Source organism: Sebastes umbrosus, chromosome 18 (genome assembly GCF_015220745.1).
Source record: "Sebastes umbrosus isolate fSebUmb1 chromosome 18, fSebUmb1.pri, whole genome shotgun sequence".
Lineage (NCBI taxonomy): Eukaryota > Metazoa > Chordata > Actinopteri > Perciformes > Sebastidae > Sebastes > Sebastes umbrosus.
The window spans coordinates 82501-110000 of NC_051286.1; the positions used below are offsets into that span (position 1 = coordinate 82501).

Here is a 27500-nt window from a genome sequence, read left to right on the forward strand (position 1 = left end):
AGCGGTGAGCGACCGGGCTTCTGCCGTCCGGACCCCTCCGCTGTGGAACTCCCTACCTGAGGATCTCAGTATCTTCCTTTAAATCTCTTCTTCAGACTCACTTTGATATTCTGGCTGTTTCTTAACTGTTGAACTATTTATAGGGTTTTACTTTGTTTAGGTTTGAAGTTCTGGGTGTTCATTATTTCTATCATGCTTTTATTGGAAAGCACTTTGAAACCTTGTTTTGAAAGGTGCTATAGAAATACAGTTATTATTATTATTATGATTATTATTATTATTATTATTATCAGCCCCACTGAACTAAATGTGAAACTACTCCGTCGTTGTTTCCTCACACTCGCAGAGACGAATCCCATAACGCTCTAGTAGCCCGTAATGAGACACGTTTTCTTTCTTTCTTTTTTCAATGTGCTCATTCATAACTTCATAACTTCATCACCACGATAATCAGAGCTTTGTGTTCTGGTACAATAGATTCACTCCAGTGGGAACAGAACCAACTCCACGTTTCTGGGTGAGATTTTAATTGGAGGTGGAGACTCGACCGGGCGGCCAGGATGTCGAGGGCTGGCCTCCGTCCAGCACGCACACACGCACTCACGCACGCACGCACGCACGCACGCACGTAAGTAAGTAAGTAAGTAAGTAAGTAAGTAAGTAAATAAATAAATAAATAAATAAGTAAATAAGTAAACAAATAAACAGTAAATAAGTAACGCACACACTAACAGACTGATGGTGCATCAGGTGTCTTGCTCAAGGACACCTCGACATGTGGACAGTAGGGGTGTGTGTATCTCGTGTGTATTTTATCGATGTTTTAATGCCAGAATGTATTTATCTGCTTCATCTGAGTCTCTGAGGAGGTAGACGGAAGCTTCGCTTTTATTGTGGTAGTCTGATGGTGCCTTCAAATGAAACTGGTGAGCTCGTGTTTACATCACGGGAAGTCGTGTGCAAGATATGTTTGGAGTTCAAGTCGTGAAGAACACCGCTGCTAAGCAACGGCAATATTAACGTTACTGTCGGCGTCTAGAAGCCACAGAGGCTAACAAGCCAGCAAGCAGGGTAACATGATGCAGTAAATGTAAGGACATAATGACAGAGGAGAAGGATGAGGTCGTTGGGAATATCAACATTTTCCTCAGACATATTATACAATTACGAAGAAATACAATATACGGCTAAAATCACAATATATTAACTCATTATGCTCCGAAAAATTAACTTCCATAACTTCCGCCATTTCTGACAACGTGAAAAACACGTCACAGGTTGTGAACTCGGAAATATCAGAAACTTTTTTTACAACTCGTAAACACGGTAAACACGACCCCGTCTGAAGGCACCGTTAGTAACACGATGTCGTATCCGTTCGTATCCGTCACCCGAAACAAACCTCAGAAAGTATAAAACGTCGGAGGGTCAGCGTGGATACGACCGTTTATTATTCTGAACAACGTCGACTAAGTTAGAGAATGTGTTTAATTTGGAGTTTAGTTTTTAGTTCCTAAAGTGAACTTTTTTATTTCCAGAATCACACTTGTCTTCTCTTTGTCCTGCTCGTCCTGCACTCAAAATGAGCATTGCTTTGGGTGGACGCTGGTCCAACTGGACACCGCCACCATCAGAGAGTGAGGTCATGGGCTCTGAGGAGTCTGATTGGCTGTTGGGGAACGGCCTATGGTGGACCCATAAAGAGGAGCGACGTGGGCTACAAGAGGCTGAGAGCAAACTGGACCCCCACCAGAGAGACTGGACCCCCACTACAGTTCTATAGCTGCTGGTTGTGTCTCCACTCAGTGATGAAGGAGTCCATTCATGCTGCTGACAAATTACTACTGAAGCATGAGACTAAAGAGACCCCCAACCCCCCCGCCTCTGTCTGTCTCTCCATTATAGACAGTGTGAGACCCCCCCCGCCCCCACCTCTCTGTGTGAGAGAATATCACACGGGATGCCGGAGTTATGAAAGGAGCATTGTGTTATGTTTGGCTGTTCTGACCTGTAACATGTAGAGTTAACGCAGCAAACCTGAAAACTAGTTACAGGAAAGATTCCGAAACCGGAGAACCCGGAGTAAACCCACGCTAACCTGCATGTCTTTAGACTGTGGGAGGAAACCTGAGAACCGGAGTAAACCCACGCTAACCTGCATGTCTTTAGACTGTGGGAGGAAACCTGAGAACCGGAGTAAACCCACGCTAACCTGCATGTCTTTAGGCTGTGGGAGGAAACCAGAGAACCGGAGTAAACCCACAGTAACCTGCATGTCTTTGGACTGTGGTAGGACACCTGAGAACCCGGGGTAAACATGTCTTTGGACATGCAGGTTGGCGTGGGGGAGCTGAGGACGGCGTTGTGGTTTAAAGAAGGAAACAACGTTTGCCTCTGAAATGTAGTAGAGTTGAAGAATAGAATAGTGAAGTTGCCTTTTAGTGCCTCATATTGTACTGAAGTATAGTACTTGAGTAAATGTACTTAGTTACTTTACAGCACTGCTGTTGTATTATTTGTCAGCAGTAGAAACATGATGGTTATGAATATCTGACAGCAGAGTTAAAGGTTCCTGTAATTTGAATGAAGTTTAGTTGAAAAGCTTTGAATAACTTTCCTTCATTGTGCCGGTCAGCGGTTAAATAACAGGCAGCAGCTAACGGTGATGGATTCAGAGGACTGGGAGCTTTACTGCTGTCACCGTGGCGACGGAGTCCTCTCCGTCGTCACGCTCACCACCGACTCCGTCTCCATGGTTACGTTCTGTGAGGCGCTGAGTGGAGGGAGGCCAGGCGTACTAGTCGGGAATGATAATGGCAGCGGGGGCACATGAGGGGAAACACACAGAGTACACATTCACTGCTCCGTAACTCACTCTCTCCTCCTTCTGAAGTTTAGAATGATATGAACCGTTGGAGACGGACATGTTGAATTATATAAAGTAATATATAGTATAGCAGCATTATATTTCATCTCTAGGACAGTGTTTCCTAAACCTCTTAGGCTTTGATCCCTCAAAAGGGAAGTTATGTTTCCAAAAACAGTCATTCTTCCCTCCAGGTTTGGATTATTTGATTAACCTTTAGGGCTCTGAAGAGATAAAATGATCCAGTGATTCACAGGAAATGCAGTGAAGATGAGAAACAAGTCTAAAAACAACATTATATTTTTCTGTGGAAAAGTGTTTTTCCTGCTTTTCCAGCCACGTCACGACCCCAAAGGTTCATCCTGTGTGGCTCTGGACCTCTTCTGACAACTTTCAGCTCATTCTGTTGCAGTAGAACTGTTGGTGATTAGGGTCCATGTTTCCATCAGAACGCTGCCGGCGGAGCGTTAAGAGAGGTGGGAGGCCGGCGAAGGGACAAAAGAGCTGCGAGGGGGGGGGGGAGAGGAGGAGGAGAGGGGCGAATGTTTGAGGTGGCGGCTGAGAAACAGGAGGAGAAGAATAAGATGGGTGGGGGGGGCTGACGGAGGGTCAGATGAGGTCAGGCGCTGCTCCGTCACCTCCCCTGCAGAGACTAAACTAGCCTGAACACGTTTTTTACTGAACGTTAGAAACTCTGAAACACAAAGATCTTTATTCACTAGAAAATAATCTGCGTGTCACAAGTTTCATTTCATTCAGAAGAGAAAAACGGATCCTTCTTTTACACATGAAATGACCCTCTGGTACATTTAACTGCACACGTTTCACACTCCGGGTTGATTTAACAGACGTGTGTGTATGTAATACTGTGAAGCTTTAAACTACAGCTGGTCATGTACACAACGTAACATCTATTGGCAGGACTTCTCTGACATTATGACAAGACTCACAGGATTTACCTTCCCATCGGATCCGCAGATTTGCTTATTAGGGATGTTCACAGTCATTAGTACACCTTTAAGAAACTTTAAAAAAAGGGTTTTAGATATAGCTCAATGCATCGCCAGGAAGGGTACAGCAATTACACAGAAGTCTGATTCCCATCTCCTCATATCTAGATGTCTTTTAGAAATGAACATCTGCATTCCTCTTGAACAGATCACATATCCCCTCAGAAATACACACAACAGCTTTCTGATTTAGCAACCCTATTTAACCTGTCTGGACTCCTTACCAACACCTATATCGGATGTGATATAACAAATGATCAGACTTGATACATCATTAGTCATCTGAATGAGTCAGAAAACGGCGTCTCGTTATTTAGGATTTCTTTATTTGTGTATTTCATTAGTTTTTTCTTTATCCTGTTTAATTCAGTTGATCGTTAACGGGCCTGCTCCTCTTGAGAATGGTTCTGTTTCAGTTTGCATGTGGCGGGATAGGGAGGGAGTTTGGAGCCATGTTTGTGTCAGTTTGTGTTTTGTATGTTTTCTTAACTAGAAATTTGAAAATAAAATATAAAAAAAAAAAAAAAAACTAGAGCTGCAACTATTAGTCGACTAAAAAATCATATAATCATCAACTATTTTCAAAATCGATAAATCCTTTAAGATGTATATATAGATGTATATGTAGATGTATATATAGATGTATATGTAGATGTATATATAGATGTATATGTAGATGTATATATAGATGTATATGTAGATGTATATATAAATGTATATATAGATGTATATATAAATGTATATATAAATGTATATATAGATGTATATGTAGATGTATATATAGATGTATATATAGATGTATATATAGATGTATATGTAGATGTATATATAGATGTATATATAGATGTATATGTAGATGTATATATAGATGTATATATAAATGTATATGTAGAAGTCTGTGGATGTTTAAAAATGGAAACTAATAACTGCTTCTTGTTTACATTTTCATTTTTATTGATCATCGTTGTAGGTCTATGGTACGACGGTACGACGGTACGACGGTACGACGGTACGACGGTACGACGGAGTATTAGAGCCACATTGAGGAGAAAAATACATCCTAGAGAATAAAGTCAGAACATTATAAAGTAGTTATTTTACGTGTAATTTTCTTTTATTCTCGTAATATTCTGACTTTATTGTGTAAATCTCAGATGTTGTTTCCCTCAATGTGGCCCTAATACTCCGTAGTACATTGTCTCTTTAGCCCTCACTGCATTAGACTGATATACTATATACTTGGACTATAAACTGTGTTACCTTCATCACAATGATCACATGTTTTGCGGCTCCAGACAGATCTCTTTGGTTACTGACTCCTGCTTTAATGGCCCTTTTCATGAGTAATAAAATAAACGTCTTGACCCAGACGTGACTCCTGAGTCAGATCCCTGCTACCACTCTCCCTTTGTGACACATGCGTTGTAGGACGGCCGGTCCAGGTAGAGCACAGCACACACCTGGCTGAGCTTACAGGCTCCTTCGCAGGTGATGCTGGCGTTGTAGCCGACCATGTAGTGGCTGAAATACAGCTGGAAGGTTTTGGTCTGCGGCAGCCTGAAGCTCAGGCCCAGCTGCAGCAGGCTCTGTGGCCGCAGGTCAGCCAGTCCAAAAGCTTCAGTCATGACGTATTCAAGCCTCCAGTCAGACCTTTGTTTCTCGTTGGCTTCCGTCAGATTCAAATAGTACTGCCAGATGTCCTTCAGAGAGAGAAAGGCACCAACAGGAGAGAGAGAGGGAGAGAGAGGGAGAGGGAGAGAGAGAAAGAGAGAGAGAGGGAGAGACAGGGAGAGAGAGAAAGAGAGAGAGAGGGAGAGACAGGGAGAGGGAGAGGGAGAGGGAGAGAGAGAGAGAGAGAGAGAGAGTCTTTGAGTCTTTCTGAAAGCCACAAACAGAGTTTGTGTTCTGATCGACAGCGTCATTAATCATCTACGGCGACGTCTCTCATGAAGAAGAGCTGCTGTTTCTCTGCACACATTCTCACTTTCACCTGAATTAAACATTCACATTATGCTTCATAACTATTATCTATATAGGACCATTTCAGAGAGGTATCTATGATCTATTCTCCTTTCTTAATGCAACTTTCAAAGTGCCTCGTATGCTTCGGCCCCTTAGTTCCAATACATATAAATATCTTAATTAAAGCTGTTAATCCATTAAAACATTTAATCACCATTAATCACACGTTTTATCTGTTCTAAATGAACCTTAAAGGAGATTAGTCCAGTATTTAATCCTCTTATCAACATGGGAGTGGACAAATATGCTGCTTTATGTAAATGTATGTATATATTTATTATTGTAAATCAATTAACAACACAAATCAATGACAGATATTGATCCAGAAACCCTCACAGGTACTGCATTTAGCATAAAACAATATACTCCAATCATAACATGGCAAACTGCAGCCCAACAGGCAACAACAGCTGTCAGTGTGTCAGTGTGCTGACTTGACTATGACTTGCCCCAAACTGCATGTGATGATCATAAAGTGGGCATGTCTGTAAAGGGGAGACTCGTGGGTACCCATAGAACCCATTTACATTCACTGATCTGGAGGTCAGAGGTCAAGGGACCCCTTTGGAAATGGACATGACAGTTTATCCTCTCCAACATTTAGTGTAAGTTTGGAGCGTTATTTAACCTCCTTCATGACCAGCTAGTCTGACCTGGTTGGTACCGATGGATTCATCAGGTTCTCTAGTTTACTATGATACCAGGATCTTCACTCTAGCTCTAAAACTGAGCCGCTACTAACTCTGAAATACCGATTGCATTAATGCGTTAAAGAAATAAGTGGTGTTAAAACAAATCTGTGTTATTAATGCATTATTATTAAGACATTGTTATTAATGCGTTATTATTAAGGCGTTATTATTAAGGCGTTATTAATGCGTTATTATTAAGACATTGTTATTAATGCGTTATTATTAATGCGTTATTATTAATGCGTTATTATTAATGGGTTATTATTAATGCATTATTATTAAGACATTGTTATTAAGGCGTTGTTATTAAGGCGTTATTATTAATGCATTATTATTAAGACATTGTTATTAATGCATTATTATTAAGGCGTTATTATTAATGCGTTATTATTAATGGGTTATTATTAAGACATTGTTATTAAGGCGTTATCATTAATGCGTTGTTATTAATGCATTATTATTAAGGCGTTATTATTAATGCATTATTATTAAGGCGTTATTATTAAGGCGTTATTATTAATGCATTATTATTAAGGCTTTATTATTAATGCATTGTTATTAAGGCGTTATTATTAAGGCGTTATTATTAAGGCGTTATTATTAATGCATTATTATTAAGGCGTTATTATTAAGGCGTTATTATTAATGCATTATTATTAAGGCTTTATTATTAATGCATTGTTATTAAGGCGTTGTTATTAAGGCGTTATTATTAAGGCGTTATTATTAATGCATTATTATTAAGGCGTTATTATTAAGGCGTTATTATTAAGGCGTTATTATTAATGCGTTATTATTAATGGGTTATTATTAAGACATTGTTATTAAGGCGTTATCATTAATGCGTTGTTATTAATGCATTATTATTAAGGCGTTATTATTAAGGCGTTATTATTAATGCATTATTATTAAGGCTTTATTATTAATGCATTGTTATTAAGGCGTTATTATTAAGGCGTTATTATTAATGCATTATTATTAAGGCGTTATTATTAATGCATTATTATTAAGGCGTTATTATTAAGGCGTTATTATTAAGGCGTTATTATTAATGCATTATTATTAAGGCGTTATCATTAAGGCGTTTTTATTAAGGCGTTATTATTAAGGCGTGATTATTAAGGCGTTATTATTAAGGCATTATTATTAATGCATTATTATTAAGACGTTGTTATTAATGCATTATTATTAAGACGTTGTTATTAAGGCATTATTATTAAGACGTTGTTATTAAGGCGTTATTATTAAGACGTTATTAATGCATTGTTATTAATGCGTTATTATTAATGTGTTATTATTAAGGCGTTATCATTAAGGCGTTTTTATTAAGGCGTTATTATTAAGGCGTGATTATTAAGGCGTTATTATTAAGGCGTTATTATTAATGCATTATTATTAAGACGTTGTTATTAATGCATTATTATTAAGACGTTGTTATTAAGGCATTATTATTAAGACGTTATTATTAAGGCGTTATTATTAAGACGTTGTTATTAATGCATTATTATTAAGACGTTGTTATTAATGCATTATTATTAAGACGTTGTTATTAATGCATTATTATTAAGACGTTGTTATTAATGCATTATTATTAAGACGTTATTATTAAGGCGTTATTATTAATGCATTATTATTAAGACGTTGTTATTAAGGCATTATTATTAAGACGTTGTTATTAAGGCATTATTATTAAGACGTTGTTATTAAGGCGTTATTATTAAGACGTTATTAATGCATTGTTATTAATGCGTTATTATTAATGCGTTGTTATTAAGGCGTTATTATTAAGGCGTTGTTATTAAGGCGTTATTATTAAGGCGTTATTATTAATGCATTATTATTAAGGTGTTATTATTAATGCGTTATTATTAATGCGTTATCATTAAGGTGTTGTTATTAAGGCGTTATTGTTAAGACGTTATTATTAAGGCGTTAACTGTGACAGCCCTGATATGAATATGTTGATGCTACAGTGAGCTGGTTGCGTCGCAGCAGAGCTTCTTACCATCACAGTGTAGTCCTCAGTGTTGTACAGGTACGTGCGGAACGCCGGATTGTTGGAGTACGGCTCCAGAACATGTTTGATCGGTGTGACAGCCGGTGACACGAAGAGAGAATTCAGCGGTTTACCTGCAGAAACACAACAGAGTCCATCATGTGTCTGCCGGTCCGTTCTAACATGGTAGAACCAGGTGATAAAAACAAATCAATATGCATCAATGTGTAGAAATATACACATGCATTCATACATATATAGTCCGATTCATGGCGGTGAAATCAGGAACAACTTCAAATGATCAACTTCAATATTAGGAGATCTTTGTTTCACCTTGTTTGTCCAACAGCACCATGACGCTGTCACGGTGGGTGTGGCCATAGAAATGTCCCGCGATGACATCGCTGTACTGCCTGAAGATGGCAACCAGCCGCTCGTTGTGGTGCTCTCTAACGGCGGTGGTGTTTCTGGCGAAGGGCAGGTAGCCCACAGGTACGTGAGCTATGATGTACACCTGGAGGAGAGAGAAGAAACACACATTTAAATCTCCGCTCTTCAAGAGCAGCAAACAGAAGAAACGGTGACAGGATTACTGGCGAGAAAACACTTTTACTGTTTACACATCAACGCATCGTGTGAGTTTTAGGTTGTAGCGGCTCAGTGTTAAAGCTAGAGTGAAGATCCTGGTATCATCAGACACTATAAAACCTGATGAATCCATCGGTACCAACCAGGTCAGACTAGCTGGTCATGAAGGAGGTTAAATAACGCTCCAAACTTACACTAAATGTTGGAGAGGAAAAAACGGTCATGTCCATTTTCAAAGGCTGGAAAAAAGTTTTTAAAAGAAATGTCCGTAAAAGTCTGACAAATGTCTGAAAAGAAAGTTTCAGAAGTAAAAAGAGTTTACTTCCGGGTCAAGCGGCCCACTGAATGTGCCCGCTGGCCCCACCCTGGAGCTCCCGCTCGGCCCGTAGACTTTACATCGTGATGACGTCACTGATTTTTAATTCGCCTTTCTTGGGTGGAGGAAAGTTTGACAAATAGGAAACCTCCATGGATGATGAAATGGAGTCATAACTGTTTGCAGTTGGAGGCGTCCTCTCAACGTTCTATGGCCTATAGGGGGATTTATCGCTGTAATACGGCGGGTGGCCGCTGGACAAGCGAGGCTGAGCGGCGGTCTTATTAGACATCCGTACCTTCTCCACACTCTGAGCAGCTTTCTCCAGAGTTTTCTCCAGCCACTCGAACTGCCCAGCAGGGTCCGTCATGTTCTTTGTGACCTTATTGGGGCCGTAGTAGAGGATGGTGTTGAGACTGAGCACCCGTAGACCAGGTTTTACCAGCTGGGAGTAGAAACCACCTGCAGGACCAGAACAGAGCACCAGATAAAGCCCGACGCTCACCTGAACACAGCGTTAGCATGACATATATAACACCATCCGACCACCGAACACGCTCACATTAGCATGCTAACAGGCTAAACGTGACATGCTGCAAACATCAAGACTTCAACAGCTAGTTGAAGCTAACCAGCCAGAGTCACAGAGTCACAGAGTCACAGAGTCACAGAGTCACAGAGTCACAGAGTCACCTATGCATCAGGATTTAGATTTTTATGATTTCTAAACAGATGTTTTATAGTGATGGTATTGATCAGGAGATGGTGATGGTATTGATCAGGAGATGGTGATAGTATTGATTAGGAGATGGTGATAGTATTGATCAGGAGATACAGTAGGGGAGTCGTCCCAGCTAGTAATTATTGTAATTTAAATATCTCTGGGTTTTGGACTGTGATGTGGAGACATCACCTTTTTAGAAATCATAATGTTTTTCACCATCGTTTTATAGACTAACCAATTAATTCAAAACTAACTGATATTATTTATGAATAATGAAATTAAATCAATTGTTAGTTGCAGCTCTAAATGTGTTTATGAACACGATACCTGCTACCTGAGTCTGATATGTTCATCAGCTTATTACACAATGGATGTAATTTAATGTCGTATTTCACAGGAACCTCTCGAGTTACAACACATTAACTTTCTGTTTGAGCAATAATTCATAAACTTCAGCCACATATTGACTGTGGTTTCCTCCCTTCCTCATTTTATAAAAGAAGAACTGAACAGTTTGCAGAAGTTTGTGTTGATATACAGTTCAGTATGTCCCGTCTTTCACAATATTAGAAATCACCAGATTAGATCAGATTACAGTAAACTGAGAGGATTTCTGAATATTTAGATGTATTACATATTTATTCCAAATACCAACGTCTGAGTGAATTATATAAAAGTGCTGGCAGTGGAAACAAAACCTGTAATTCTTTGAAATTCTAAATATTTAAAGCACATAACTCAACCCAATAAATACTGGATTTAAAAGATATTCTTCGACTCGGACGGTGTGACGGGAGCTGCTTACCTTGTGAGAGTGTGAGCAGAGCTTCAGGCTGCAGCCACGGCTTCCACAGCTGGGCAGCAGCTCTGTAGACGGCATTGGTGGAGGCCTGCATCTGGTCCTACAACAAGAACACACAACACACCTGAGCACCAGAACCAGTCTGCATCTGGTCCTACAACAAGAACAACACACCTGAGCACCAGAACCAGTCTGCATCTGGTCCTACAACAAGAACACACAACACACCTGAGCAACAGAACCAGTCTGCATCTGGTCCTACAACAAGAACAACACACCTGAGCACCAGAACCAGTCTGCATCTGGTCCTACAACAAGAACAACACACCTGAGCACCAGAACCAGCCTGCATCTGGTCCTACAACAAGAACACACAACACACCTGAGCACCAGAACCAGTCTGCATCTGGTCCTACAACAAGAACAACACACCTGAGCACCAGAACCAGTCTGCATCTGGTCCTACAACAAGAACAACACACCTGAGCAACAGAACCAGTCTGCATCTGGTCCTACAACAAGAACACACAACACACCTGAGCAACAGAACCAGTCTGCATCTGGTCCTACAACAAGAACAACACACCTGAGCACCAGAACCAGTCTGCATCTGGTCCTACAACAAGAACACACAACACACCTAAGCACCAGAACCAGCCTGCATCTGGTCCTACAACAACAACACACCTAAGCACCAGAACCAGCCTGCATCTGGTCCTACAACAAGAACAACACACCTGAGCAACAGAACCAGCCTGCATCTGGTCCTACAACAAGAACAACACACCTGAGCACCAGAACCAGCCTGCATCTGGTCCTACAACAAGAACAACACACCTGAGCACCAGAACCAGTCTGAGACACTGCTTGCCGCTTGATAAAATAACGTTACCTGAGGCCAGTAGTCGTGGTTTCCCAGAGCGGGGTAGACGGTCAGGTTGGGGAAGTTGTGTCTGATGGTCTGGGTCATGTTACTGATCACCTGGATCACGGTGTCCGTGGAGAGCTCGTCTACCGGGACATGAGGTGGACTGTCACTGGTTAGAGAGGGAGAAGAAGATCCACTATCATTAACCAGAACAGGACCAGGTTCTGATGTCTTCTGGGTCAGAGTAAAGTCATAAGTTTACAAGAAAAAAAAGAAAATAACAGGTAAACTTCAGTCTCAGCAGCAGCAGCTCCATTCAGCTCGCTATCAATCAGCAGCCAATCAGCTCAGCCAGGAATTCATAGGCTCATTAGACATGCTTCAGAGAACGCCTCGCCACCTAATCCTCCACCGCGGGGGGTCCTGTCCAAGCTTTAAGTCACTGGGCAGGCACATTCTGCTTTATTCTATTGTTACTGGGCTGTGGAGCTCCAGTCCGCCTTCTCTCTTAAAGAGGAAACCCTCTGTACAGGGAGACTCCTGTTAGTGTTGTTGTTAGGGGTTCATCCTAAACAGGGGGTCTTTAGGGGGTTCAGGAGGTCTTTAGGGGGTCCAGGAGGACTTTAGGGGGTACAGAGGGTCTTCAGGGGGTCTTTAGGGTCTTCAGGGGATACAGGAGGACTTTAAGGTCTTCAGGGGGTACAGAAGGTCTTTAGGGGGTACAGATGGTCTTTAGGGGGTACAGGAGGTCTTTAAGGTCCAATAAAGAAGAAGAACAGAGCAGAACATCCACTGTTATTGTTACTACTACTACTCTCCCTTCAACATGGTACTGACCCGGTCCATATGATGAAGTCCTGCGGCTGTGTGAGCGGCGCCATGTGAGCGAAGGCCGACTGGATGAGGCGGTAGGGAGAGTCACACAGGAAGTCCCCGAACAGGCCGGCGTGGGTGGCGGGCGCCCCCTTAGAGGAGAAGCACACCTTGGTGGGGTCGGAGGTCAGGTGGTAGGACGGGTCTAGGTGGAGGTCCGTGATGTGCCAGAACCTGCCTGGATGGATGGAGAGAACAGGACGAGAAGAAAACATCAAATATGGGTTATTGTTTTACCAAAGTCATCAAGTAAGAACAGTTTCATTCAGTGTGTTCCTGCTGGGGTTAGGGTCAGGGCTGATCGTCAGTGAGATAATACAATCCTTCTTCTTATCATCTCACAGCACATTGTCTCTGTCTTGGTTTAATATTAATAATACAGAAGTCTTCTTTAGGTTCTAGGTTATGAAACAAACTCCAAACCGGTTTTGTAACTGAAGTAAAACCCGTAGAACCAGTAGAACTTCCTGTTCTCTGAGGAGGCGGTTCTAACCAGACTCCGTTTACAAATCTGTCCTTTTATAGACCTTTAGATCCTCCGCAAACAAAATGAAACTTTCACAGCACAATTTAACCCTTTACATAAATCCATAAGGTGTCCATGTGAATTCAGCGAGCATGACCTCCACCATGAATCACACAACATGACTCACACAACAAGAATCACACAACATGAATCACACAACAAGACTCACACAACAAGACTCACACAACAAGACTCACACAACAAGAATCACACAACAAGAATCACACAACAAGACTCACACAACATGACTCACACAACATGAATCACACAACATGAATCACACAACAAGACTCACACAACAAGACTCACACAACAAGAATCACACAACAAGACTCACACAACAAGAATCACACAACACGACTCACACAACACGACTCACACAACAAGAATCACACAACAAGAATCACACAACAAGACTCACACAACAAGACTCACACAACAAGACTCACACAACATGAATCACACAACATGAATCACACAACATGAATCACACAACATGAATCACACAACATGAATCACACAACAAGACTCACACAACATGGATCACACAACAAGACTCACACAACAAGACTCACACAACATGGATCACACAACAAGACTCACACAACATGAATCACACAACATGAATCACACAACATGGATCACACAACATGAATCACACAACAAGACTCACACAACATGGATCACACAACATGAATCACACAACATGAATCACACAACAAGACTCACACAACAAGACTCACACAACATGAATCACACAACATGAATCACACAACATGAATCACACAACAAGACTCACACAACATGAATCACACAACATGAATCACACAACATGAATCACACAACAAGACTCACACAACATGAATCACACAACATGAATCACACAACATGGATCACACAACATGAATCACACAACAAGACTCACACAACATGGATCACACAACATGAATCACACAACATGAATCACACAACATGACTCACACAACATGACTCACACAACATGAATCACACAACATGAATCACACAACAAGACTCACACAACATGGATCACACAACATGAATCACACAACATGAATCACACAACATGACTCACACAACATGGATCACACAACATGAATCACACAACATGAATCACACAACATGAATCACACAACATGAATCACACAACATGGATCACACAACATGAATCACACAACATGAATCACACAACATGAATCACACAACATGAATCACACAACATGGATCACACAACATGAATCACAGAACAAGACTCACACAACATGGATCACACAACATGAATCACACAACATGACTCACACAACATGAATCACACAACATGGATCACGCAACATGGATCACACAACATGAATCACACAACATGGATCACACAACATGAATCACACAACAAGACTCACACAACATGAATCACAGAACATGAATCACACAACAAGACTCACACAACATGAATCACAGAACATGAATCACACAACATGAATCACACAACATGGATCACACAACATGAATCACACAACATGAATCACACAACATGAATCACACAACATGAATCACACAACATGGATCACACAACATGAATCACAGAACAAGACTCACACAACATGGATCACACAACATGAATCACACAACATGACTCACACAACATGAATCACACAACATGGATCACGCAACAAGACTCACACAACATGGATCACAGAACATGAATCACACAACATGGATCACACAACATGAATCACACAACAAGACTCACACAACATGGATCACAGAACATGAATCACACAACATGGATCACACAACATGAATCACACAACATGGATCACGCAACAAGACTCACACAACATGAATCACACAACATGGATCACAGAACATGAATCACACAACATGAATCACACAACATGGATCACACAACATGAATCACACAACATGAATCACACAACATGAATCACACAACATGAATCACACAACATGGATCACACAACATGAATCACAGAACAAGACTCACACAACATGGATCACACAACATGAATCACACAACATGACTCACACAACATGAATCACACAACATGGATCACGCAACAAGACTCACACAACATGGATCACAGAACATGAATCACACAACATGGATCACACAACATGAATCACACAACAAGACTCACACAACATGGATCACAGAACATGAATCACACAACATGGATCACACAACATGAATCACACAACATGGATCACGCAACAAGACTCACACAACATGACTCACACAACATGAATCACACAACATGGATCACGCAACAAGACTCACACAACATGGATCACACAACATGGATCACGCAACAAGACTCACACAACATGGATCACACAACATGAATCACACAACAAGACTCACACAACATGGATCACACAACATGAATCACACAACATGGATCACACAACATGGATCACGCAACAAGACTCACACAACATGAATCACACAACATGGATCACACAACAAGACTCACACAACATGAATCACACAACATGGATCACACAACATGAATCACACAACAAGACTCACGCAACATGGATCACACAACATGAATCACACAACATGGATCACACAACATGAATCACACAACATGAATCACACAACATGAATCACACAACATGAATCACACAACATGGATCACACAACATGAATCACAGAACAAGACTCACACAACATGGATCACACAACATGAATCACACAACATGACTCACACAACATGAATCACACAACATGGATCACGCAACAAGACTCACACAACATGGATCACAGAACATGAATCACACAACATGGATCACACAACATGAATCACACAACAAGACTCACACAACATGGATCACAGAACATGAATCACACAACATGGATCACACAACATGAATCACACAACATGGATCACGCAACAAGACTCACACAACATGACTCACACAACATGAATCACACAACAAGACTCACACAACATGGATCACACAACATGAATCACACAACAAGACTCACACAACATGGATCACAGAACATGAATCACACAACATGGATCACACAACATGAATCACACAACATGGATCACGCAACAAGACTCACACAACATGGATCACACAACATGGATCACGCAACAAGACTCACACAACATGGATCACACAACATGGATCACGCAACAAGACTCACACAAGACTCACACAACATGGATCACGCAACAAGACTCACACAACATGGATCACACAACATGAATCACACAACAAGACTCACACAACATGGATCACACAACATGAATCACACAACATGGATCACACAACATGGATCACGCAACAAGACTCACACAACATGAATCACACAACATGGATCACACAACATGAATCACAGAACTCACAGAACCAGTGGTTCCGTGTGGTTCCGTGTGGTTCCGTGTGGTTCCTCCAGCAGAGCAGCAGACAGAACACATGCTGCTGTTAACTGTGACCTGCTAACGTCAGACTCCACCTGAGCTGTCATCAGCACTCACCTGAGGCCGGCAGGTATCTGCTCCCAGTGGGGGGGGCCAGCAGCAGCAGCAGCAGCAGCACACCTGGACACACCTGGACGAGCATGTTGAGTTGAACGTGTTCTAACAGACTCTAGACGGTGTTTCACTGTTAAACTACAGAAGAACTGAAGCCCAGCAGGTCATCCTCCTCGAGCACAAACAGGAAGTACACAAACAGGAAGTAGACTAGTCATGTGACCTGTGAGCTCAGGGGGCGGGGCTTATGAGAGCTGAGGAATCATTGGTGGGATGTAACCAAGGGGCTGTAACCATGGGGACAGATGTAACCAAGGGGCTGTAACCATGGGGACAGATGTAACCATAAGTAGGATAGTTTATTTTATGAAGTAAAATGAAGTAAAGTTCAAGTATATTTCTCAAGTATACTTTATGTAGTAAGTATACTAATATCAGTGTTCTAGTAGTGTACTTTATGTAGTAAGTAAACTAATATCAGTGTTCTAGTAGTGTACTTTATGTAGTAAGTAAACTAATATCAGTGTTCTAGTAGTGTACTTTATGTAGTAAGTATACTAATATCAGTGTTCTAGTAGTGTACTTTATGTAGTAAGTAAACTAATATCAGTGTTCTAGTAGTGTACTTTATGTAGTAAGTATACTAATATCAGTGTTCTAGTAGTATACTTTTAAGTGTACACAACTAGTTTACCTCTAGGTTGTATTTGTACTGCAACTAGTGTATATTATAATAATATATATATAATATATAATAATATATTATATTATGAAGTGAACTTATAGATGTACTGTTAGTTTACTAGTTATATACTTTCAGCCCACTTTATGAAAGAACACTCTAAACCCTGATACACTTTAATGTTTATTTCTGATTCATGACCAGAACCACGTGATCCTCAGAGCTGAGCTGCATCTCAGATCCATCTCCAGGTTCTCAGCTTTCAGATGATGTTCACCAGTTCATCTACTGTTGACCTGCTGGAACCCCTAAAGACCTGCTGGACCCCCCTAAAGACCCCCTGTACCCCCTAAAGACCCCTGCACCCCCTAAAGACCCCTAGACCCCCTAAAGACCCCTGGACCCCCTAAAGATCCCTAGACCCCCTAAAGATCCCCTGTACCCCCTAAACACCCCTGGACCCCCTAAAGACCCCTGGACCCCCTAAAGACCCCCTGTACCACCTAAAGACCCCTGGACCCCCTAAAGACCCCTGGACCCCCTAAAGACCCCCTGGATCCCCTAAAGACCTGCTGTACCCCTTAAAGACCCCTGGACCCCCTAAAGACCTGCTGGAACCCCTAAAGACCCCCTGTACCCCCTAAAGACTCCTGGACCCCCTAAAGACCTCCTGTACCCCCTAAAGACCTGCTGTACCCCCTAAAGACCCCTGGACCCCCTAAAGACCCCCTGGACCCCCTAAAGACCTGCTGTACCCCCCAAAGACCCCTGGACCCCCTAAAGACCTGCTGTACCCCCCAAAGACCCCTGGACCCCCTAAAGACCTCCTGTACCCCCTAAAGACCCCTGTACCCCCTAGAGACACCCTGTACCCCCTAAAGACCCTGAGGATGGTCTCATTAAGCCTCCAGTCTCTGAGCTGGTTAGAGAATACGACCTCACCAGAAGAAGGTTTATTCATTAAAGGTTGAACCAGATTCTGGTCGACTGATCCGAACGAATGAACCAACTGAACACGATGTGAAGATATGAACACAGACGAGGAGACTCTAACAGTTACGATATGAAGATATGAACACAGACGAGGAGACAATAACAGTTACGATATGAAGATATGAACACAGACGAGGAGACAATAACAGTTACGATATGAAGATATGAACACAGACGAGGAGACAATAACAGTTACGATATGAAGATATGAACACAGACGAGGAGACTCTAACAGTTACGATATGAAGATGTGAACACAGATGAGGAGACTCTAACAGTTACGATATGAAGATGTGAACACAGACGAGGAGACACTAACAGTTACGATGTGAAGATATGAACACAGACGAGGAGACACTAACAGTTACGATGTGAAGATATGAACACAGACGAGGAGACAATAACAGTTACGATGTGAAGATATGAACACAGATGAGGAGACTCTAACAGTTACGATATGAAGATGTGAACACAGACGAGGAGACACTAACAGTTACGATGTGAAGATATGAACACAGACGAGGAGACACTAACAGTTACGATGTGAAGATATGAACACAGACGAGGAGACAATAACAGTTACGATGTGAAGATATGAACACAGACGAGGAGACACTAACAGTTACGATATGAAGATATGAACACAGACGAGGAGACTCTAACAGTTACGATATGAAGATATGAACACAGACGAGGAGACTAACAGTTACGATATGAAGATATGAACACAGACGAGGTGACACTAACAGTTACGATATAAAGATATGAACACAGACGAGGAGACACTAACAGTTACGATGTGAAGATATGAACACAGACGAGGAGACAATAACAGTTACGATGTGAAGATATGAACACAGATGAGGAGACTCTAACAGTTACGATATGAAGATGTGAACACAGACGAGGAGACACTAACAGTTACGATGTGAAGATATGAACACAGACGAGGAGACACTAACAGTTACGATGTGAAGATATGAACACAGACGAGGAGACAATAACAGTTACGATGTGAAGATATGAACACAGACGAGGAGACACTAACAGTTACGATATGAAGATATGAACACAGACGAGGAGACTCTAACAGTTACGATATGAAGATATGAACACAGACGAGGAGACTAACAGTTACGATATGAAGATATGAACACAGACGAGGAGACACTAACAGTTACGATATGAAGATATGAACACAGACGAGGAGACTAACAGTTACGATATGAAGATATGAACACAGACGAGGAGACTAACAGTTACGATATGAAGATATGAACACAGACGAGGAGACTAACAGTTACGATATGAAGATATGAACACAGACGAGGAGACTAACAGTTACGATATGAAGATATGAACACAGACGAGGTGACACTAACAGTTACGATATAAAGATATGAACACAGACGAGGAGACACTAACAGTTACGATATGAAGATATGAACACAGACGAGGAGACACTAACAGTTACGATGTGAAGATATGAACACAGACGAGGAGACACTAACAGTTACGATGTGAAGATATGAACACAGACGAGGAGACAATAACAGTTACGATATGAAGATATGAACACAGACGAGGAGACTAACAGTTACGATATGAAGATATGAACACAGACGAGGAGACTAACAGTTACGATGTGAAGATATGAACACAGACGAGGAGACACTAACAGTTACGATGTGAAGATATGAACACAGACGAGGAGACACTAACAGTTACTCTCTGGGTGTTTTATTTCATGTTTCACACAAAGTTACAGAGACGAGCCGTCCATCACCACAAAGGGTTCATATAAAAAGAAAGAAATCTTACAAAACATGTGCAGCCTGCAGGCCGAGAGGAGGAGGAGGAGGAAGAGGAGGAGGAGGAAGAGGAGGAGGAGGATGAAGAGGAGGAGGAGGAAGAGGATGAGGAGGAGGAAGAGGAGGAGGAGGAGGAGGAGGAAGAGGAGGATGAAGAGGGGGAGGAGGAGGAGGATGAAGAGGAGGAGGATGAAGAGGAGGAAGAGGAAGAGGAGGAGGAGGAAGATGAAGTGCAAAGAGAAGCAAACAGTCAATAATAATTATAAAGTCCACTCTTCTTGGCCGGGTCGGGACGCGGTCGGTGTCGGTCGGTCGGTCGGAGCTCTCATGCCTTCTCGTAGCTGCGCACCGCGTGGACGTCTTCAAAGGTCAGATTCTACAGGAGAGAGACGGCAGTCACCATGACGATGACGGGGAACCAAATCCATCATTTCACCAACAACACAGCAGACATCTGCCCGGCAACGCAGCTTCAATGGTTGCTAATTTACTTTGTTTAATAAAACACTCATATTAGAATATAAATGTTAAATAAAACACTTTGTTCTTTGTACCGGTAGTCACACGGAACTGACATTGGATCGTGTTCCATGAGGAACACTAAACGGCGTTGCACGTCGTCAGTGAGGGCAGCTGGTTAGTTGTCATCGCTGCAGATCGCTGTTGGACGTTTTATATCCTACTTCACTCCCCAGTGATTGGTTAGGAATGGCACTTAATATGGTGGAGCCTCCACGCCAACGCGTAAACGGAGTGGGAGAGGGTGGAAGTAGGTAGGGAGAGAGTGGAGGGTCTCTTTCTATTTTATTGGTAAATGAACTCTATATAATTCATGTATATATTGATAAAGTCAGACAGGACGGGAACATGTGTGATCTGATGTGTGTTCGTCTCACCATGACCATCTTTCCATCCTTGATTTCTCTGACGAACTTGGTCTCTTTGCCGTCCCACTTCTGGACGTGGACCAGCTTGTCTCCCTCCAGAGTCACCGTGGACTGAAAGACAAAAAGACAGGAACGTTTTGTAACAAGTGAGTTGGAAAATGAACGCGTTCAAGATGCGACCAGATGCTGGTCTGTTTCATCACTGACCCACAAATAGAGAAACACAAAGGAGCACCTCCGACTCCGAGTCTGATCAGAAGTACAGTAATGACTGGATTCAAGAAGACTTTAATAATTAGGACTCTTCTTGGAGACCAGTCAAACACTCCTGGTGTCTGATAGTTGGTGGAGGAGTTGGTAATCTGGTCTCAGTTACTTCTATGTTTTTTTTTTTTTTTTATTTAACCAGGTTTGTCCTGTTGAGATTAAGAGCCTCTTTTCCAAGGGAGACCTGGCCGAGACGGTCAGCAGCAAGAACACAAAGTTGCAGACGGAGACACAAACAGAGACACAAACAGAGACACACATACAGTTCACAAACACTAAAAGCACTAACATGTGCATTAAAGGAGAACTATCTAAAGACAAATGGAGGACAAAAAGGAACTTTTCTGTGAGTCAGCTGAACAACAAACTAAAAACATCGGCATGCCATAGAGTCTGCTTCTAAAGCCTTCATCTTAGATTTAAACATGTTTAATGAGACCAGCTCCTTGATTTTGATTTCCAGGTCATGTCGGAGCAGATTCCAGGCTGAGGGTCAGAATATGCAAAAAGTCCTTTCCCCAATTTTTGTCCGAGGGTTTGGGGCAGAGAGCACGAAGAGGTCCTGTGAACGCTGTGAATACTGTCCACAGAGTTTCTGCGTGATAAGAACCCTGAAGTATCGTGGGAGCAGACCCAGAATCACCTTCTATATATAAAGATGTACCGATGGGAGAGCCTACGGGTTGCCAGTGCAGGACATCCCACCCGAGAGTCCAACTCACAGAGGAGAGTCGGAGCTTTACTATCTGTAATGAACCTTAAGGATGCATCAAGCATACGAAGGCACTGAGCAGAGGCGTGCACGTACAAAACATCTCCATAATCTAAAACCGGTAAAATGTTGTAGAAACAAGACGCTTTTTTACATTAAAAGAAAAACACAACTTGTTTGTAAAATAAAAACTCAGTTTTAGCCTCAGTTATTTTACATGTGCTTTAAAAGTGAGGGAGTCATCAACATGTATTAAGATTCTTCTATTCTGTCAACTTACTTTACAGTTCCTGTCATCAGCGGTGGTTTCGTCAAACTCCTCTCCCAGCTTGAAGGAGATCTCAGTGTTCTTGAAGGTGCTCTGAGTACGAACCAGCACCGTGTCCCCCTCCTGGCTGATGATGACTGTCGGCTTGGTCACGTTACCGACCTGCCGGGTGGCGAAGCCCACACCTGACCAGGACACAACAAAAAGTGAGTGAAACTGAACAGAACCCAGTGAAAGGAAAGAGGAACTATGACTCACCGAGTGCTTTCATGTACTCGTCAAAGTTGTCGCTGTCAACCAGCTTCCAGGTGGCACAGAAGGAGTCGACCATGGTGGCGGTTCTGGTTCTCTGAGAGGCAAAGTGATCTCCACAGCACACTGAGCAAAGCTGCAGCTTCTACAGGTTCCCCCCTCATGCTATTATTCTGCTCCTTATTATTATGCATGGGGGGGCGCCAGGCGTCCCATTGGCTCAGGAGACTTTCTCTGAGTTGTGATTGGATATTTAAATCGGGTCATTTTGGTCTTACGGACAAGAAGAAGAAGAAAGAGCTGAAATAGCCCATTTGTGTTCCTAATGATGTCATCACTCTCAGCTGGCTCGGGTCACATAAAGTCTGATTTCTGCACACATTTTAAACTCATTATTCTATAAACATGACATAAACATATTAAACTCATTATTCTATAAACATGACATAAACATTATAAACTCATTATTCTATAAACATGACATAAACATTATAAACTACATTATTCTATAAACATGACATAAACATTATAAACTCATTATTCTATAAACATGACATAAACATTATAAACTACATTATTCTATAAACATGACATAAACATTATAAACTCATTATTCTATAATCATGACATAAACATTATAAACTCATTATTCTATAAACATGACATAAACATTATAAACTCATTATTCTATAAACATGACATAAACATTATAAACTCATTATTCTATAATCATGACATAAACATTATAAACTCATTATTCTATAATCATGACATAAACATTATAAACTCATTATTCTATAAACATGACATAAACATTATAAACTCATTATTCTATAAACATGACATAAACATTATAAACTCATTATTCTATAATCATGACATAAACATTATAAACTCATTATTCTATAAACATGACATAAACATTATAAACTCATTATTCTATAAACATGACATAAACATTATAAACTCATTATTCTATAAACATGACATAAACATTATAAACTCATTATTCTATAAACATGACATAAACATTATAAACTCATTATTCTATAAACATGACATAAACATTATAAACTCATTATTCTATAATCATGACATAAACATTATAAACTCATTATTCTATAAACATGACATAAACATTATAAACTCATTATTCTATAAACATGACATAAACATTATAAACTCATTATTCTATAATCATGACATAAACATTATAAACTCATTATTCTATAAACATGACATAAACATTATAAACTCATTATTCTATAATCATGACATAAACATTATAAACTCATTATTCTATAAACATGACATAAACATTATAAACTCATTATTCTATAATCATGACATAAACATTATAAACTCATTATTCTATAAACATGACATAAACATTATAAACTCATTATTCTATAAACATGACATAAACATTATAAACTCATTATTCTATAAACATGACATAAACATTATAAACTCATTATTCTATAATCATGACATAAACATTATAAACTCATTATTCTATAAACATGACATAAACATTATAAACTCATTATTCTATAATCATGACATAAACATTATAAACTCATTATTCTATAAACATGACATAAACATTATAAACTCATTATTCTATAATCATGACATAAACATTATAAACTCATTATTCTATAAACATGACATAAACATTATAAACTCATTATTCTATAAACATGACATAAACATTTTAAACTCATTATTCTATAAACATGACATAAACATTATAAACTCATTATTCTATAAACATGACATAAACATTATAAACTCATTATTCTATAATCATGACATAAACATTATAAACTCATTATTCTATAAACATGACATAAACATTATAAACTCATTATTCTATAAACATGACATAAACATTATAAACTACATTATTCTATAAACATGACATAAACATTATAAACTCATTATTCTATAAACATGACATAAACATTTTAAACTCATTATTCTATAAACATGATTAAGAATTATTTCAGCACTGAATGAAAATACTTTGGTTGATGTAAATTTACTCTCTCTGTCTCTTTTTTTATTTTTATGTTGTTTTAACGTTTTGTTTTTAAGTCTTTTGTCTCTTTAATGTGAAATATTTCATGTTTTTATGTTGTTTTTAAGTTTTGTGTTTGAGTCTGTTGTGTGAAACATTTAAACTGCTGTCTTGGACCCTCCCCCCCACCCCCCAGTTTGAATTGAAGCTGACAGAGAAACATGTAGCAGTAAAGTTGTAGTGTGTTATTGGTGTTAAATAACACAGTCGGCCATCTTCAGGAGCTAATCCACCGTTCTGTTCTGGTTCATTTCCTCATCTTAATCCCCGTTAGAGTCTGGAGACCGGCCTTCTTGTGTCTGGAATGTGCCGGGTATACTGTAGGCCAGCGCCACTGAAGCAGAAGCACTTTGTTTGACAGCTCTTTGTCCTAAACTGCATTAACAACCCCCCCAAACTGAGATTTCTTTATGCTCAACACACACACTAATGACTGACTCTCTATAATGTCTGTGATAGAGAGACACACTGAGTGTGTGTTGGTTCAGCTGTCTCACACTGAGTGTGTGTTGGTTCGGCTGTCTCACACTGAGTGTGTGTTGGTTCGGCTGTCTCACACTGAGTGTGTGTTGGTTCGGCTGTCTCACACTGAGTGTGTGTTGGTTCGGCTGTCTCACACTGAGCGTGTGTTGGTTCGGCTGTCTCACACTGAGCGTTTGTTGGTTCGGCTGTCTCACACTGAGCGTTTGTTGGTTCGGCTGTCTCACACTGAGTGTGTGTTGGTTCGGCTGTCTCATACTGAGTGTGTGTTCGTGTCACGTCTGCTTCAAGATTTATACCGAAGGAGGTTTGGAAGGAAGCAAACTGTGACTTCTGTTAGTTACAACTCAACAACTTCATCATCTATAGCTGATTTATAGTATTGATTAATTTCACCCCCAAAGACCATACCTGAATGATAAACATCAGTCTGACGTGATGTTAAACGTTAAATGTTGAACCTACTACTTACTAAGATCTGCTGATGTCATGTTCTCTGAGGTTGACGACATACTTCAGGTACTTTTAGTCGCTGTGTGTTTTTCCACATCAGAGAGAAGTATCGTACGCAGCTGTAGTTTCAGTTCAGAGATGCACAATGAGGTGCACTGACTCCCTTTCTTTTCTTTTCACTCCTTCCTTTTTCTCCCTTTACACCTTCCCTCCTTTCCGTCAGTATTTCCTCCTTCCTTCTTTCTTTTCTTCATGCGTTCACTACTTCTTCATTCCTCTTTCCCTTCCTCTCCTTCTTCATCTCATCTGAAAAAATTAAAATAAAAAAAACCCCTTAAGGTTCTCACCCAAGAGCAGGAATACTTTTATTTTATTTTATTTTACTATATTTTATTTTATTTTATTTTACACATATTTTACTTTACTTTCCTTCCTGTGGGTATATACCTTATCGTGGTAGGAAGGTTTGCGTGCCACAATGACCCTGAAGGCTATGCCGTCTGGAGAATTGAACTCCAGGTAGGTGCAACCTTGGCGGACAGGCGGATGGGTAGTGGCCAGACGAAAAGATACCCAACCTTACCCCAGCTATGGGTCAAATAGTCGGCGAGACGAGAGCCGTAGCCTAGTAAGGCAACTCATCTAAGAGAAGTTTCACTCTGAAATCAAAATCACGGGCAGAACGGGCTCGTTAGCTGTGGCAGGCAACCCATCTATTGGAAGGAAACCATAAATAAATTACCCCGGTCCACCAGGATGGAGGTTGAGCAAGAGGGTAATCTCCTCTTCTTGTAAAAAATAATGTGATTACGGAAACAAGGACTAATAATATTTTGACTCATCTTGAAACCTCAGAGTACCAGCAGAGTTTTGCTAGCATGAATGTCGTCAGTGAAAGCCAAATGGAAGCTGACAACAGGAAGAGTATTCTGGGCACAAGATCTTTGATGAAAGTAGGTTGTTGGAATGTTCGTACAATGTATGAGACCGGAAAGCAAGCACAGATGTTGAGGGAAATGAAGAACTACAAGCTCCACATCCTTGGTATCAGTGAGTGTAGATGGACAGGGTTTGGAAAGAATGTGGCACAATCCGGAGAGTCAATCTTGTATTCTGGAAGAAAGGATGACAAACATCGGGAGGGTGTTGCTATTATTCTCAATAAGAGAGCTGCTAAATCCTTGATTGAATACCATCCAGTCAGCGAAAGGATAATAAGAGCACGTCTGAACACCAAGCCGATAAAGACTTCCATCATTCAATGCTATTCCCCAACCAATGACGCTGAAGAAGAGGTGAAACAGGAATTTTACGAGAGGCTACAAGCAGAAATAGAAAGAATCCCAAAGCAAGACCTCACAATTATTATGGGAGACTTTAATGCAAAAGTGGGAGGAGAAAATCTGGGAAATGAGAGGATAATGGGGAAGCATGGCTGTGGCACTATGAATGAAAATGGAGAACACCTTGTGGAATTCTGTGGCCTAAATAACCTTGTGATAGGTGGAACTTTATTCCCACACAAAGATATCCACAAACTGACATGGGTGTCACCTGGAGGAAAAGACAAGAACCAAATTGATCATATAATGATCAATGGCAAATGGAGAAGGTCTTTACAAGATGTAAGAGTGAGACGAGGAGCTGATGTAGGAAGTGACCATCATCTCGTTACTGCTAACTTCAGGCTTAAATTGATGAAATCTGTGTCACCACCCATCAGCAATAGAAGATTTGACATTGGAAAATTACAGGATGCAAAGGGAAAACAGGACTTCAAACTGGAACTAAGAAACAGATTTCAA

At 40.6% G+C, this 27500-nt stretch overlaps 2 protein-coding genes across 5 annotated transcripts; both read right to left on the bottom strand.

The window, feature by feature from the left end:
* Positions 1-5050: 5050 nt before the first annotated feature.
* smpdl3a (sphingomyelin phosphodiesterase acid like 3A) lies at positions 5051-17010 on the bottom strand. 4 transcript variants are annotated; one of them, XM_037749840.1, is made up of 8 exons: positions 16811-17009; positions 12722-12935; positions 11909-12053; positions 11020-11116; positions 9789-9952; positions 8920-9100; positions 8596-8720; positions 5051-5576 (listed from the first exon to the last, which is right to left on the bottom strand). In XM_037749840.1, the coding sequence occupies exons 1-8, from the start codon at positions 16893-16895 to the stop codon at positions 5271-5273; spliced, it is 1317 nt and encodes a 438-aa protein (XP_037605768.1). In that variant the 5' UTR covers positions 16896-17009; the 3' UTR covers positions 5051-5270. The 4 variants fall into 4 exon arrangements, with proteins under 4 accessions (XP_037605768.1, XP_037605770.1, XP_037605769.1 ...); XM_037749842.1 differs by lacking the exon at positions 16811-17009 and adding an exon at positions 16679-16801; XM_037749841.1 differs by lacking the exon at positions 16811-17009 and adding an exon at positions 16656-16757.
* A 3196-nt stretch (positions 17011-20206) lies between these two features.
* On the bottom strand, positions 20207-22821 carry LOC119476815 (fatty acid-binding protein, brain). The gene is made up of 4 exons (XM_037750369.1): positions 22686-22821; positions 22440-22612; positions 21190-21291; positions 20207-20669 (listed from the first exon to the last, which is right to left on the bottom strand). The coding sequence occupies exons 1-4, from the start codon at positions 22756-22758 to the stop codon at positions 20619-20621; spliced, it is 399 nt and encodes a 132-aa protein (XP_037606297.1). The 5' UTR covers positions 22759-22821; the 3' UTR covers positions 20207-20618.
* Between the last annotated feature and the right edge of the window lie 4679 nt (positions 22822-27500).

What these genes read in the sequence shown, in the direction of transcription:
- smpdl3a (XM_037749840.1), bottom strand. Translation starts at nt 16,895, where the DNA reads ATGCTCGTCCAGGTGTGTCCAGGTGTGCTGCTGCTGCTGCTGCTGCTG. An exon ending in ACCACGACTACTGGCCTCAG is followed by an intron (nt 11,117 to 11,908) that starts GTAACGTTATTT and finishes TTCTTGTTGTAG; the next exon opens with GACCAGATGCAGGCCTCCAC. An exon ending in CTGAGGACTACACTGTGATG is followed by an intron (nt 5,577 to 8,595) that starts GTAAGAAGCTCT and finishes CTCTCTCTGAAG; the next exon opens with GACATCTGGCAGTACTATTT.
- LOC119476815 (XM_037750369.1), bottom strand. Translation starts at nt 22,758, where the DNA reads ATGGTCGACTCCTTCTGTGCCACCTGGAAGCTGGTTGACAGCGACAAC. An exon ending in CGAGTACATGAAAGCACTCG is followed by an intron (nt 22,613 to 22,685) that starts GTGAGTCATAGT and finishes TGTCCTGGTCAG; the next exon opens with GTGTGGGCTTCGCCACCCGG. An exon ending in CTGATGACAGGAACTGTAAA is followed by an intron (nt 21,292 to 22,439) that starts GTAAGTTGACAG and finishes TTTGTCTTTCAG; the next exon opens with TCCACGGTGACTCTGGAGGG.